Source organism: Vespula pensylvanica, chromosome 10 (genome assembly GCF_014466175.1).
Source record: "Vespula pensylvanica isolate Volc-1 chromosome 10, ASM1446617v1, whole genome shotgun sequence".
Taxonomy (NCBI): domain Eukaryota; kingdom Metazoa; phylum Arthropoda; class Insecta; order Hymenoptera; family Vespidae; genus Vespula; species Vespula pensylvanica.
In genome coordinates this window covers 6,230,828-6,248,213 of record NC_057694.1, presented here as the reverse complement: position 1 = coordinate 6,248,213, position 17,386 = coordinate 6,230,828, and the positions used below count along the sequence as shown (strand labels likewise).

At 28.3% G+C, this 17,386-nt stretch overlaps 3 protein-coding genes across 3 annotated transcripts in view; all 3 read right to left on the bottom strand.

Annotated features, from left to right (window-relative positions):
* The window catches only part of LOC122632550 (IQ motif and SEC7 domain-containing protein 1), a 105,353-nt gene extending 95,421 nt beyond the window's left edge, over positions 1-9,932 (bottom strand). Inside the window, exon 1 of the mRNA XM_043819472.1 lies at positions 9,000-9,932. Within this exon, the coding sequence (XP_043675407.1) occupies positions 9,000-9,271 (272 nt within the window). The 5' untranslated portion in view covers positions 9,272-9,932. The remainder of the gene's footprint in view (positions 1-8,999) is intronic.
* Positions 9,933-10,755: 823 nt separating this feature from the next.
* Positions 10,756-12,717, bottom strand: LOC122632290 (small VCP/p97-interacting protein). The gene is made up of 3 exons (XM_043818926.1): positions 12,502-12,717; positions 12,012-12,179; positions 10,756-11,869 (listed from the first exon to the last, which is right to left on the bottom strand). Exons 1-3 carry the CDS (start codon positions 12,565-12,567, stop codon positions 11,855-11,857), a joined length of 249 nt encoding a protein of 82 aa, XP_043674861.1. The 5' UTR covers positions 12,568-12,717; the 3' UTR covers positions 10,756-11,854.
* Positions 12,718-13,506: 789 nt separating this feature from the next.
* On the bottom strand, positions 13,507-16,718 carry LOC122632289 (GATA zinc finger domain-containing protein 14-like). Its single transcript, XM_043818925.1, has 2 exons — positions 15,617-16,718; positions 13,507-15,468 (listed from the first exon to the last, which is right to left on the bottom strand). The coding sequence occupies exons 1-2, from the start codon at positions 15,669-15,671 to the stop codon at positions 13,676-13,678; spliced, it is 1,848 nt and encodes a 615-aa protein (XP_043674860.1). The 5' UTR covers positions 15,672-16,718; the 3' UTR covers positions 13,507-13,675.
* Positions 16,719-17,386: the final 668 nt, after the last annotated feature.

Genomic DNA, 17,386 nt, shown 5'->3' with positions numbered 1-17,386 from the left:
CAGCAGACACATCAGCAGTACTAATTACGATCGATAAAAAACTATTATCTCCGAGTCGAGGAACTTAATTCGAATCAATTATCAAAGTTGATGCACATGATTGCTATATGATTCTTTTTTCTTTTTCTTTTTTTTTTATATCAAAAGTTTAACACGACATGTAACTTTCAGAGAACACACACGTACGCACATCTACATATTTTTTTTATATAGTTCGATTCGATTTTTTGATCAGGAAATAAATTGTTACTTCGTGTCCCAAATATCGTAAATATTTTTTACTTAATATAATTTATACTCGGTATAATCACTGCAATACAATTATTATATTACTATAGTATAATTATAATATTGTAATACTATACAATTTTCATATTGTATCTTTTGTGTAGACTCGAAAAAAAAAACAAAAAACAAAAATTGATTTATATAGGATTAAAGTATCCATATCGATGATATATCGATTTATCGGATTTTAATATCTTTCAACGAAATTCTCGATAAAAAAAAAAAAAAAAAAGAAAGAAAGAAAAAAGGAAAAGAAAACATACTAACACAATATTATCATTATCATTTTAATTTATGAAATCAGTAGCCATTTTTTTCCCGACTTTACCGATGAATTTATTTTCATATTGCAAGAAAAAAAAGAAGTGTTGAGCGAACTGATATCAAAAAGACAACAATCGAATCGCATTAATGTCATCGAACTTCAATAAATACTTTTCTACGAAATTCTCGATAAGAAAAAAATAAATATACAAAAATTAAATAAAACACAGTTTTAAAAAGTTATCGTATTCGTTAATTTATGAGACCAAATTTTTTTTCTCCTTCTTTTACGGTCTTAATCGATAAAGTTATTCTCGTATTACGAGAAAAAAAAAAAACATTAAGAAAAAGAAAAATAAAATAAAACAAAAACGTCGAGATTAAAAATCACGAAGAAGAAGAAGAAGAAGAAGAAGAAAAAGAAAAAAGTGTCGAAAGGAGCGATATCAAAAAGACAACAATCGTCGAATGTATGTCAAATTTCTCTCTCTTGGTGAGTAACCAATCGCGATAGAGTCAATTATGGCACGCATGAATATATTTGGCATGACCGGTCGACCTCGAAGTGTGTAAGTAAGTAAGTAAGTACCTGCTTGGTTACTTCTTACGTTTTGATGTCGTAATCGAAAGTAGTATGTAGTAAGTATTTAAGTATGTAAGTAGTAGCATGATTCTTTGCAAGAGTAAAAGATGCCGATGGTGGTGGGAACTCGATCGGAAATTCTCTTCCTTGTATAGAAGATGTAACCTTCTTTTCTAATATGGTTCTTATCCCCTCGATATATAATAATATAATGTAATATAATAAAATAATAATGTAATATAATAATATATAGAAGCTTAGTCGAGGAGTGATACCGTTTATTTCCGTTACTCTTATATTCGCGAAGTATAACATATAGTGCGAGTAAAAAAAGAAAATCGAACATGTTCCATAACTCGTTAAAGATAAACGCACACATATATACACACACACACATATCACTGATAATAAATATAACAAGTAGCAAGTTATAAGAAAGCAAGTCGATCGTTTTTAGAGCGTGATATTGGAAACAAATATGTGAATCTATGTAGTTAAGTATAATTATATCTGTAATTGCAATTTTTTCTGTTTTCTTTCTTTTTCTTCTCTCTCTCTCTCTCTCTCTCTCTCTCTCTCTCTCTCTCTCTCTTTTATTTTTTTTCTTAATTTATTTTAAGCGTTACTTTGATATCGATCGAACGATAAAAAGATCGATTATTAATCTTCACAAAAAAAATTTTTTTAATTGAAAGTTTCGACAATTATTTCACAAATCGTTTAAATTCTATACATGGTTTATTTAAAATTATATACTTCGATATGAATAGAACGATAACGATATCGATTAAACTCTTTCACAATAACAATTCGAAATTATTATCATTATTTGTCAGAGATAAATTATGGTAACGATTTAAATTAGTAAATTGTTTTACATCTGATTTCGATATATAAATCGATCGATTATATACATTCCCGTTATCTTTGATCGATTTTATTCCATTTAAGAATTTAACAAAAACGAGTCATTATCATTTCTTTCTTTCTTTTTTGTTTCTGAGAAAACACTTCGATGATTATGTTAATCGCAAAAAAAAAAAAATATTTGTTTAAATTTAACATCTACAATACATGTGTGTGTGTGTAAAATATTTTTAAAAATCTAACATCTATGGTAACGATATATGTATATATATATATATACATATATGTATGTAATGTGTGTATATAAATCGAACGAGATGAAAATAAGATCGACCCGATACTTTCACTATCCCATTTTCGATTTTAATTCTCGTTCCGTTAGAAATTCAACAAATTCCACCACTCACTATCATCTTTACTAAGGATACGCATCTTCTTGGTAGTCATGAGACGAGAGAGTAAATCTTATTACCGTTAGACGAAGTAGACACGGAAGATATACTTCGTGTCTCTTCCTCTTGGCTCGCACGATACGAAGTAGAAAATATTTTAACTCGAGAGAAATGCTATAGCTATACCCAGATTTTTTTCGGAATCATCTCTGAACCGGTCCTACTACTACTACTACTGCTGCTGCTGCTGCTGCTGCTGCTCGAGAAAGAGAGAGAGAAAGAGAGAGAGAGAAAGAGAGAGAGAGAGAGAGAGAGAGAGAGAGAGAGAGAGAGAGAGAGAGAGAGATTGCTATAAGGTTTGCATCATGGTCCTGGCTAACGTTCTCTCAAGGCCACGCGAACCTTTTCTATTCATTCTCAAGTCCTTTAAAAAAAGAAAAAAAAAAGAAAAGAAAAAGTTTTTCGTTTAATTTTTCAACTTGTTATAATTAATCCTATCCAAGATCTTAATGAATTTATGCTACACTTTCAAATTCGTCTAATCACTTTATCGCAAACATTATTCTTCCTTATTTCTCTTCTAAATGTCATTCTTTTCCGTTTTCTTTTCTTTTTCTTTTTTTTTCTTTTTTTTTTTGGGGGAGGGGGGTATTTTGTTTTCTTTATCTCTACAAGGAAGATTGTATAAACTTGAGAAAAATTATAATGTTACTTTTTATACTGGTATAAAATTATAATGTACTAATAGTAATTTATATGATTAATACGATTTAAAAAAAAAAAAAAAGAAAAGGAACATTCACGATTAATTTAGATGTGCGAACAATGTGAAATAAAAGTTCTTTTTTTATTTCTTTTTTCAGATACTTGTACGTAACATTACGGCATTGTTGTTAAAAAATTTTTTAAAATTTATAAAAAAAATAAATAAGAAATACGAGAGAGAGAGAGAGAGAGAGAGAGAGAGAGAGAGAGAGAGAGAAGGAAGAAAAGAACGATAAAAATTTTCTTCCATCAAACATTTTTTTTCTAAACAGCTGTTCCGCACATACATACACACACATACACAGAGTATCTCAAAAGTCACCATCTATTTTATTGACAATGGATATCCTTTTTTTTTTTTTTAATTTTATGCTTGCACGAAGATACGTACTTATCTCTGACGCAAATTTGAGTACATTTAAGAAAAGAAAAGTAAAGAAAAGAAAAGAAAAGAAAAGAAAAGAAAAGAAAAGAAAATAATTAACATTTCGTAAATTTGCTATAATTCACAAATTCTCTATCCTAGATACATAAAACTGGTGATGAACATGAATGAATATATTTGTGGTAACGTTCAAGATCAAAAAAAAAAAAAAAAAGGAGAGAGAGGGAGAAAGGGAGAGAGAGGCCATAAAATGCGAGATAATTAAAGAACATTTTCACAAAGGAAGATCTTTCATAGAAAAGATCCAACCGAAAAGATAAAGCTAGTCGTGAATAATAATTATTAACGAAAGTTCCGAGAGAACCGGATTTTTACAGGATAATAGCAGAAATTAACGACCAAGAAAATCTTCGAAAAAAAAAAAAAGAAAAAAAGTATCATCGTTTGAAGAAGCTCGTACTCAACGAGTATTCGATATTCTATGATCTAAATGATCCACAATGATCGAGAAAATCGTACGTTGGGATTTGCAAAAAAAATAAAAAATGAAACTTAAAAAAAAAAAAGAGAGAAAAAAAATTTCATCGAAATAAACGAACATCTCTTACGAGACACCCTTTATATAGATACATACGTATATTATACCAGAACCTGGTTATATCTCATTATTACCATGGCAATTAGTAATTAATGATACTATGTACGCATTCACGAGGGTCGTGATATAATGCATAGATATATTATTCAATCTTGTGGGAACGGCATTAACTCTTTCTTTCTTTCTTTCTTTCTATCTGTCTATGCTCGCGAGCATAAAATTATCCTCTTTTCTCTCTCTCTCTCTCTCTCTCTCTCTCTCTCTCTCTCTCTCTTTTCTTTTTCTTTTTTTCTCTCCTTTTTTCTTGTTTACTTCTTCCTCATACTAAAGATGAAGGTACGATATGCCAACTTGTTCAAACTTCTTTCGAAGTCACGTCCCACGTGAGTCTCACAATCAACCTTCGTCGTCTGATCGAGACGATATCGAAAAAGAGGGAGAGAAAGAGAGACAGATAAATAGATAGATAGATAGATAGATAGATAGATGGATGGATGGATAGAGAGAGAGAGAGAGAGAGAGAGAGAGAGAGAGAGAGAGAGAGAGAGAGAACGAGAGACATCAACAAACGTTTGTATTTAAGTGATTCTCATTAATAAATTACACGCATTTCTACTATGCTTGTTGTTCGATCATCATTAGACTTCTAAACAGAGATCTAACGATTCCTGTTACACGTGTTTTTATTCGAGAAATCTTTTTAAGGGATACTTGTCGAACTTCCTGGGTATATAAGGAAATAACCTCTTTATACACCCTTCACGTAACGCATTGATCTCGTTTGATTTTTACGTAAGAGTAAGGAAAAGAAAGAAAGAAAGAAAAAGAAAAGAAAATGTGCTGAATTCCTACCTTTTTCTTTTTTTCTTTTCCATTTTAATTAACTGATTTAAAAAGTTTTTTTTTTTTTTTTTCTTTACACACACACGCGCGCGCGTACATAAAAAAAATTGGAATGCTTTAAAGTTATTTACAAGGCGATAGGTAGAAAAAAGTTCCCAAATGATTTTTCAAAAATCAATTATTCATTTTCTAAACTTTTTGAACTTACTCCAATTAGTAATTTTACGATCTGAAAAAAGAAGAAAAAAAAAAGAAAGAAATTTAGAATGAAAAGTCTCGAAAAAGAGTAATTAATTTTTTAAATTACTTAAGAACTTTTGACTCGTCAATAATTAAATTGGGCTTGACGTCAAAAGTTTTTCCTTTTTCTTTTTTTTTTTTTTTTCATTTTTAAATTACTCGATTCACAATAATGTGGACTTCGTTCATTTCAAAATTGCAACTATGTAGACAATATTTCGAATATCTATCTATTTTTTAAATATTATTTATCAAGGGATTAATTCATTATTTCTTTCTCTATTTCCTAACTTTCTAATTGGTCGATTTAACGATTTCTTGTTTTTCGAAGTTTCAAAGATTAAGACAAAGATATCCGCTACGAATTCTAACTTCGAATTGAGTTAAATCCAAAATTTCTATCTTTCACTTCAGTCCCTAATTAGTCGATTTGAACGAGAACTTTGTTACAAAATTACGATTAAGACGAAAATAGGTATTCATCATGCGTAATATTCATTGAATCGATTCATAACATTACAAACGTCATTATAACTATACAACATACTTATGTATAAATCAATTTGATAACTATGCAAATTAATGAAACCAAAGATACTATTAAATTAATTAGAAATTTCTATAAATTACTATAAATTAATCAGAAATTTCTATGATATGATTCAACTTATTTTTAAATTTTTCTATTATTATTCTTGTTAACAATTTTCTTTTTTTTCTTTTTCTTTCTGTCAAAATTACGACGAATTTCGATCATAGATCACAAAGATAGATTCTCACTTCCGTTATGTTCCATATTGAGACAACTACAATTTATATATATATATATATATATATATATATATATATATATATATATAAAGAGAAAGCTCTATCTCTCTTTCTCTCAATCTATCTTTCAACTACTTCGATCTACTTTACCACACGCACACGTTACATACGTATAAAAGCATATCCATGTATATATTATATGCATGTACGTGTATTCAACGCGTTCAATTTTCTGTAGAAAATCAACCAAACGCAAATATGTATATTGACATATAGATTTATCTGGTACGTGATGATGTTAAATTTATCATGAGTCACGCCAGATATCTCAAGGCATTATCAACGCGCGTCGTTCGATAAAATTATTTTAGAAGCACGTCTTGGGGGGGGAAAAAAAAAAAAAAAAAAATTAAAAAATAAATTTAAAAAAAAAAACAAAATGAGGAAAAGAAAAAAAATTGCAGAAACAACAACAACAAAAACACGTAAATAAATATATACGAAAAAAAGATCGCAATTTATATTCTTCGTTGTCATCATCGTCGTTGTCATCGTCTTCGTCGTTAAGTAAAGTGCAGAATATGATACTCTCTCTATCTCTCTCTCTCTCTCTCTCTCTCTCTCTCTTTCTCTCATATTGATACACACACACACACACACACATATTTACTATTTCATTTTAACCTATTGTCCTTACCGATAATAAAAATTCGTATGTAAATGGAAACGAAAAAACTGTGTTTATCGAAGACTATAAAACCGATGAAGGGGCATCGATAAAAGATTAAAAGATTCTCCATCCTAATAGAAGCAAAAATTAATCGAGTGCGAAGTTTGTTAATAGCTTTAAAAAAGAAAAAAAAAAAAAAAACGATTCGATCGAACAAAAAGTTGTTGATACGATTTTCTACGCCAATATAATGCCAATCTAATATGTATTTTCGATAATTCGGTTTCTTTAGAAAGTTGACAAGCAATATGGTGGTATATACTCGTGAATTTCGTTGTCGATGTTTTTTATTCTATTTTATTGATAGATACGTATTAGTATATCGATAAAATATAATATATCGATGGAAACTAGCCAAGGTTGTATTATATATTCTATCTTGTTAACCGTTAACCGTCGAGAGTACAGTTGAAATTTATATATATATATATATATATATATATATATATATATATATATATATATATATATATATATATATATATATATATATATATATATATATATATACACGATATAAATTTTATCTATGATATTTCTCATATATATGTACATATATATGTATATAAAATTCTATGAAAACGAATGTCTCGTTTATACGTATATAAAATGTATTATTTATATGTACATAAAATTGTATTAATGTATTTATTGTATTTATGTAATAATGTATTTTTACATTATTAATAATTGTATGTATTAATGTAATTAAGTATGTCTTATATATGTATATGTATATATATATATTAATTATAAATATATAATAATTATATATATAAAATTGTATGTATATACGTCATAATTATATATATATATATATATATATATATATATATATAAAGAAATTAACTCGTTGTAATCATCGCTTATTCGTTGATATCACGAGTTAAAAGAATCGCCTTATGTAATAACTTCTATATATATACATACATATATATACAAATACGTATATACGTAAATATAAAAATTAGAAAAAGAATCATATAATAATAACGTTTAAATATATCTCGATAAGAAGTTAAGTTAATTAATAAAAATGTAGTATTTCTTATGTACGTAAGTACATACATAGATACCTATATACATATACGTAACATGGAAGACGATCGATATATCGAAAAATTTGACCGAATTCGAGACAATGGATAATATTTCCGAGTGTTATACGGTGTCAATTGCACGTTCTATTCCGGAATCCGTGTCACGATTATAATAACCATCGGTTAAGCTACTCTTATGAGATCGTTTGAAAGATTAAACGAAAGAACGAAAAGTGAAGGCTTTTGCCTGCGTGTTACATGGCCTCCTGTATGTCAACAAACTGTGCCTTGGTGTTTACATAACAGAAGTAGATATATCCTTCGTATTAACTGACACTCTTTATCCGGATATAACAGTAACCTCTACCGTGTATTCCCCTTACGATAAAGTACTACAAACTTCCTTTTTCCATATTAAAATCTATAAACAACTTTATATCCATTATATATGTATATAGAGCGAGTTATAAGAATATTCGTACAAACAAAATGGAAATCTATTTCTATTATTTTTACTGTACGATTAATACTTGAGTAATCTATTCATTTATATTTCGTATGTATTAATGTATGTGTGTAATATATGCATACATATATGTGCATACATATATATATATATATATATCGATCAAAGGTTTTAATGATTAGGAAGCCGTAATTAACAAGAATTAAAAAAAAAAAAAAAAAGAGAGAAAAAAAAGGAAAGGAAAAGGTCATCTCTTGATTGGACGAGCAGCTTCGAGGTAACAAAGCTAGGTATAGCTATAGTTATATTATACCTATACATAGGTACGTAATATACCGAACGAAATTTCGAACGAAACCTAACCTCGATATTCGTCTCTCATACGTGAGACACCAAAAACCGTTGGAAATTTGAGATACTGATTTATAACGTCTCTTCTTATGAATACCTGTATATACATATATGTACATACATATACATTCGTATACATATAAACACACATAAATACGAGTAGTAAGAGAAAGTTCGTATATAAAAATTGTTTTCTATTACATAGGAATGCGCCTTGATCTTTGCAAGCGCAAGAAGATTAATTTAATGTCGCAATAAGATATAAGATATATGCAAGTACGTTAGCTGTTTGAAATCACCGTCGATTGCTTTGATTTTTGAAAAGACGTCATTGTTAATAATAACGTGAACAAAAAAGAATGTATATATGTAAATATATAATTGTTACAATATATGTAAAATAAAAAAACACATACCTATCATCGTGAAGACGTTTGAGGTCGGTCATCTCGCGCTCGAACTTGAATTTCGATACCTCGCAGATTAGAGCATCGCGTTCGCCGATGACTTCTCTGAGTTCTCTTTGAAGTCTTTCGATCTCTGCATATTGCCGGCTGATCAATTGATTCTTTTCTTCGATAATGGTCTCAACGTCGGGATCGAGTAGACCGGTTGCCGATTCGGCGGTTGTGCTACCTCCACCACCTCCACCAGCACCTCCAACAACACTGTTCAGTACCGCGCTCATACCGTTTTGTTTACCTTCTCTCTTATACGGATAATGATGGCACACACGCGATTCCCCCTTTCGAACGTTTTCTATATCTTTTTCTCACGGATTTCTTTTCCTTTTTCTTTCCCTTATTTCTTTGTTTGTTTGTTTGTTTGTTTGTTTCTTTCTTTCTTTCTCTATTTTTGCTTTACTTCGTTTTATCTTATTTTACTTTACTTTATTTAATTTTATATTATTTTATTGAATCACTTTAGCGTCAATCTTCCCGCGCACGATTTCCCTTTCTTCTTCTTCTTTCCGATAACACCGAGAAAATGTAATGAAAGAAGTAAATGGAATAAGAATAAGAATAAGAAGAGAACGAAAGACGAGAAAGATGAATACGACACTTCTTCTTTCCTCGCGCCTTTTATCGCGATCGAATAATACGACTTGTACAGCATCGAAAATCTCGATCGCTAAACCTCGATCGACCGTAGAAAGTCAAGGCAAGTTGCCGGTGATAACGCGCATAACGGATGCACAGTCTACCGTGAGAAATCGACGACTAACCGCCCCCACGATGCGACACCGTTTCATCCCAGCTTCGCCATCTTGGGACTCTCCTCCTTGTCTACTGTCCCACGGCCCGGTCCGGTCCGAATTCCGTATCGTTCCAGTTCTCCAGTCGTACTAAGCACCGCCTTCTTCGAACCCCCACCATTCGACTGCGTGCTATGCCCGTAGTAATTATCGCGCATGCGCTGTTTCGACGCTCGCGCCGCTTAAACTGCAGCGCCATCTTTGGATAGAGATTACCGTGCGTGCGAGAGAGAGAGAGAGAGAAAGAGAGAGAAAGGGATAACGATTACGCGCCATTTTTTGGACGTACAAATACTGGTTTTTTTCTTTTTTTTTTTTTAAATTTAAATTCGCACGAAAGAAAATTTCACTCATTTTTTTCTCTTTTTCTAATTTCAAATTTGAATGATTTTATATTCGTAGCTAGGCTCCTAGCCTTTTTTTTTTTTTTTTTTTTTTTTTTTTTTTTTGTTATCAAAGAATAAAAGGCATATATTCGAGTTTAAAAATTTATAATAAATGATTGTAATTTCTTGTTAACTTACCATCGTTTATTTTATTAATGGGATGGTCTTGTCTACGAATTTATTTATATTAAAGCCTTTTTTATCGTTTTGTTATTTCTATTCTTGATTGTTAATATACTTGAACATTGTTAATGATTATTTGATATTTGTTTATGTTTCGATTAATACTTAGAAATATATTGTAGTTTATTTAACCGTTACGTTTAATCGGAAAAATTAATCGATATAGTTAATCACGTCTAAACGGAACAGTAAACCTTGTTGTTAATTATTATCATTTACACATCGCGACGAATCGAATAAGAAGGACTCGTATAACGAACTAAAAAGTACGTTAGTAGAATACTAATGGTACGTAGAACTGGTACTGCCATCTGCATCATGAATTACTAACTTGATAACTCAAAATAATTTGAATTACAATCTTTTATATTTTATTAATATAAGATTTTTTATCGTATAGTAAATCATACTTAGATACTATTTAGATGAATATAATTTATTACATAACTAAAAATTAGGATAATCTTTTTACCACAATAAACACTTTTATATAACATAACGATCTACAATTTCTATTCAGAAAAATATATATATGAAATGTGACTTGATATCACTTGAAAATTTATATCTAAGATTGTACGTGTTAATAACAAAAATATACTCTATATAATTTAACATAACGTATAACAGACATTTTAAATAGGGTCGTCCGGCAATATTAATACCATGCACTTTATATACATACTTTAATTGCATAATGAAATAAATTACCATGTTAAAAAATTTTATTTTTACGTAGTATATAATTTATTTGTAAACAATAATTGGCAAATTTAGTCTTTTATCTCCGAATCGAAACATTTAGTAAAAATCATTTTATATTTTATATTTGTTGATATGGATAATTACTGAAAGTATACACTTTAATAATACAAATAATGGATCATTCAGTTGTTGCGTTAATACTTAATAAACAGCTATAATTACTCTTATAATAATCAAAAATATGCACAAGTTTGTATGTTCTTCTGCACATTTACATAAGAAAATAAATAACTCTGCAACAATGATTAAAAAGAAGTGTATATCTGTGTATGTGTGTGTGTATATATATATATATATATAAAATATTAATTGAAAAGTATTACAATAGAAAAAAAGTCTCAATAATGATACAGAAGCTATAAAATATGCAATATAAGTATCATATAATTTGTTGTAAATACTTGTAATACAGAAAAATCTTTCTATTTGCTACAACTTATCTAACGACAAGAAAAACTGTTGTATTAAATAATAAAATGTATTTTTAGATAAGAAACATTATGTTACTAATAGAAATTCTAAATGTATAGTATCTTTAGAAGATATTATATCACATAGTATAGCCAATAAGACATTTTACTGTTTTCTTAACAGTCTTCGCACATTTATGCAAGACATATAATATGTATAAAATCATTCGTTTTTAAATAAGTGCACTTTATGTGTACCCATTTTTCTTGATTCAATTTACTTGCCACTGTAATAAATCAATAATTTTAATTAAAATCTTATAAAAAATAGTTTCAATTTCTAACTACAATCTTATATTAAGAATATTAATATATAAAAAATATATAAATTTCAAGCCTTGTCTGCATTACATTAATCATACATTGTACCTTAAGTTTCCCTTGCCCACTCATATTACCAGCTTCTTCTTCAAGTTTTTGTAGTTCCAAAGTACGTTTCTGTTTCCTCTTAACCGACTCAATATCTTTTATACCTCGTTGTTCCTGTTCTGCTATTCTCTTTTCGGCTGCTTCCATTTGCCTTCTTCGCCTTGTTTCCTAAAAAAAAAAAAAAAAGAAGAAGAAGAAGAAAAAAAAAGAAAACATGAATTAGTATTAAAAATTCATAATCAAAACCTTAATAAATCCATTCTACGTCTATAAAGTTTGCTCATTGATTTTTCTTATCGATAGCAACAAGTTATTTTTTTAATTAATTATGAAAATATTTTGTATTAGTTTGTATTATACCTTTTCAAAAATACAAACATAATTAATTAAACATATTTAATTAAGAAGATATAAATAATTGAATATAAATTCATATAATCATAATAATAAATATTAGATTCCATATATAATCTTTGAAAGTAATATTTACCAAATCGGGTGTTAAGTCGTCACACGAAGATGATACTTTGCAACAAGATGCACACAAAATCCCCATATTACAGATAACGAAGAATTATTAATTAGAAAGTATTCGGACTTTTTATAAACTTCTATTTAAAATAGATAACGACGAAAACACAACAAATACGGTTATCGATTGCGTGCAACTATCAACAGTACTTTATTCAGCAGGTTGTTAACTTATAGCGCGTTTCAAATGAAAAAATTCTAGATATTAAATTATTACCAAATAAACTGAAACTAAGGCAAAAATCGTAATTTTTAACATTTTTAAATTTATAATTTAAACGAACAAAATTTTTTATTCGAATTGTATTATAAAAGGATTTTTCTCGTATAAATATATAAATATATACACATTTATATCAAGTTAAAAATTTATATTTCTAAATATGGAATAAAAAGACATTCAAAAAGAGTTTCGATTAATCCACATTATAGATATTTGATATATCTAAATTTATTATTAGTTATTTTTAATAAGCATACGAATGATACATTGACGTATCTACAAACAGAATGATTTTGTATATATACGTTTCTGTTATATTGAATGTCTATAAAGGTGCGTATATTACTAGAAGTATTTAATTTTTTCAAGTTTGAGTTTGCGTTTGGAATGATTGTATTCAATTAATTATTTGCACTTCAAGCACCATCTAGCAACTAATCATTTAAACTAATTTGAAGTAACTATGAAATTACATTCTATTTACAAACATAAAATTAAACTATTGATATTACATAGAATTTATAAAACGTAAAAGCTTAATGTTAATATTATTGTATTATACTATCATAATATAACAATTTTTATATTTTATTTACTAAACTATTTTTTAATATCATATACATGTGATCAACAAAAATTATTAGAATAGATCATCCTTGTTATAAAAACGCTACCAATGTTGTCTTTAAACTTTTATGAATCATCTTAACAAATAGTAAACACATTCTTTGTTAAATGAACTTAATTATACACTTTTTATTATGTTCGTTATTAGCAAGTGTAATTCTACAATATAATTACCAACATAATATCTTTTGACGAGTTGACAAGTAAGATTATTGAAAAAAAATGTATTAATATATCCAGATTTATATTAGGTGCTTATAAATCTAACTACCGTGTTATTAATTCACTTTTTGTTTTCTTTATTTTTAGTTATAGATGTGACATTTTGCTTGGATAATCTTCTTAGAGATGATGCTTTTTTGGACTTCAGATTTTCATTTTTATACATACGTCCCGACGATAACTTAGTATTGTAATTTGAATTACGATTCATTGAAGGTTTCAATGGTGATATTTGTTTTCTTCCTGTACATAAATCTGAGAAATACATTTTTCGTGTGCGTTTTTCTTTCGTTAACATTTTTCCAGGTGTTGTAAAAAAGTGAGACTTATTGTTATTCTTCACAACTGTCTCAGATTTTTTTTCATTATTTTCATGAATATTCCATCTCGCTAAAACTTTTTCATAATTTTCATTATATGACATAGAAGAAAAAGAACTGGATGATGATCTTGGAGATGCTTTCTTCTTACTTGTGATCGCATTAATATTAATATTACTTTTATTAGATTTATTTATAGTCGAATTAAACGTAGAGTTAATTAAAGATGCATCTAATATTGTTAATCGATCATCCAAATAATTATGATAATCCTCGCAAGACATTAATACCTTCATAAATTGATTGTTGTTATCTTGTGGTTTATTTGAATTAATATCTAATGTCGATTTACAATACGGTTTTGATTTTTTTTGTTCTTTCATTATATTACACTCCGAATTAATTTCCATCATTTTCTTTGCTGTATCTAGACATCTGCGTCGTTTTATGACGATTTCTGATAAAAGACTTTTATTTAAATCATCCGCACAATTCAAGTATTCAGAATCTAACTCTCTTTTACATCTTTTATGAGATACTTTTTTCACATTCTTACTTTTATCTTCATCTTTGTAAACAAAATTCTCTGGTATTGAATGTAGATAAGAACAACTCGAATTCTTCGATCTTTGTTTCGATTCTTGAACTGAACTTTCATTTTTCTTTCGAATTTTTATATCATCTGTACTGTTTAACGAAGCCATCTGTTGTTCACAAATTGTAAAAACATGATCCATACTTAACAAACTACTATCTTGCACGGTAGGCACGGATACAAGATTTTTTTTTTCATTAGGAAATAATCTTTCACATTGAGCTTCTAGATACTCGAATGATGAATCGGATGAAATAGATGGTATAACAGATACATCACGTAATTTCTTGTTTTTTGATTTAAAAATATTTATTGGTGTCTTACGATATACTTTCTTGCCTGTGTTAACTGGACTTGGTGTTTTCATTTTGTAAGAATCTGGATGTATGGATAATAATGATTGTACTTCCGAAGAATATTTATCATTTGTAATTTGAGTAGAGTTAATAGAATTAGTAGAATTTGCAATTTTCGATATTTCTCTACTTGGCGATATATTTATTGTCGAAGAAAGCATTTTTTCTGGCATTGATTCATTTTCTATGTTATTAGACATTTTATTCAACTCCTTACTTATTTTATTAAAATTAATAAGAGAGTTATTGCTCGCATTAATGGTACTGTTTATAATAGACTCTTCTATAATAGTTATTAATCTTTCAGTAAATTGTTGTGGCGAAGAAACATACTTTTCAGAAAGCCGCTTATAGATTTCTTGTTTCGTTAAACTGGCTTCTGTTGGATTTAATTTGCTATCCAGTACAAACAGTACATTATCAAATTTTTTGTATGATTTATCGCTTCTTTTGTTCTGAGATATTGGCGAATAATTCTCCTTGTCGTTTTGTATCGTAAATTCATTATTCCCAATACTTGTATCTTCAGATAAATTAATGTCGCATTTTTTTCTGACAATTGGTTTTAATGAATTATGTGATTCTGAAAAATGATAGATGAAGTTATTACATTACAATTGAGTATAATCGTAGTCTGATGTATATCAGGAAATCTCTACATGTTATTCGAATTAAAATGATTATTTATCTAAACTATTTGTAGCGTTAACTTTTCAAATATATCGACTTACGAAAATTATTCAAAGAATGGGTGAAATCATCTCTTCGACGTCGACGTAAAGCCATTATTAAGTAGATAATAAAATGTCAGCATTCAACCGTTTACAGCATCGAATTTAATTCAAATTGAATCGTTTATTATAGCAACAGTTAAGGCTGTGAACCAATATCCCTAGAGACATGTGCAACTTCAGCGACGAATGCGGAGAAAAAATGAACTAAAAGCGCGTTAGAAAAACCTTATCTCTTCTTTCGATACATCGTATCGATGTAAATGCTTCCTACAGGTGAATGCTCACTCGCATTTTACACAAAATAGATACGTATGTAAGACGAAAGTATAAATAAATTATATTGACTTTCCGTATATTGACTTTCCGTAACACCTACACATTTATCCGTAAAATTTAAACCGTAACGTTAAAATATTCGGTAATAATAAAAGTTTTATAGTTATATACACGCTGGATAGCTATTATCACAGAGTACGCATTTTATTTCTAAATTTATGTATATGATTTTAAAACAGATACAATAATGAATGCATTAAATAATAACATTATTTATATCTTCATTGATAACACGAGTCGAAATACAAAAAATAGATAATATGAGAAGATAAAACAGGAATATAGTTATCGATGGTAGAATGGTAAAACAGGAATGTACTTATCGGTAGCGATGAAAACATTCCTAATTATTAAGTGATGGTAAAGTAGATTTTTACATATCGATCTTATTGGTGTTTGTCGTATAGATACATTGCGCCTAGAATACTGCAAAAGGAAATACATATATATTATATATAATTTCATTATACATATCGATAAAAAAATATTATATTGCATATCCGCTTGTATATAATTTCAAAACAAATAGAATAATGAATGCATTAAATAATAAAACAATCTATTTATATCTTCATTGACACGATAAATGAACAATATGGAAAAATAGAAACAATCATCGTAAGACGTAATAAATTTTGATTGAATTTAAATGCAGCCATTAGCTCGACAGTACTTACATTACTTACATTTTTTATGTATTGCAAGTAATATCGATTTCCAGGTCTCACCACTTGGAGGTTGCTGCATACGGAGACCCACGAGCTAAGACTCTACTTACTAATGCCAAATATTTTAGAACAATAATAATTATAATAATTTGGAAAAAGCAAAATAAATCGCGAAACGAATTACAAATTTTTTTCTAGTCAATTGAGATTAGATGAAAATTTATGTATTCGTATATCGACCTACCTACCCGATAAACGCGAAGGAATAGAGCACATTTTATGAAACTCTATTCCTAAATAAATGCAGACGTCCAGATCTTGATCCACATCATGTTGAAACTGAAAATAAAATGCAGTAATTCCGATGTACACGACCTATATACACCATATAAAGATTACATATTTTATCACATATTATTTGATAATGAGAGCACATAATATTATAAAGATATCTATTTTTTACTTTATATACTATATATATATATATGTATATATATGTATATATATATATATATATATATATATATATATACATATAATTTCTTCGGATGATGTAAACAGCACAACTACCTGGGAACATAAAACATCTAAACCATTTTGTAATTAAACAAGGAGGAATCATAATAATATGCAAATTTCATAAAACATATCAGCAGTCACCTGTGAACATAAAACATCTGAACCATCTTATAATTAAACAAGAAACAATCAAAATAATATACGAATTTTATATAAGAAGCAGTCAAAATAAGATGTGGATTTC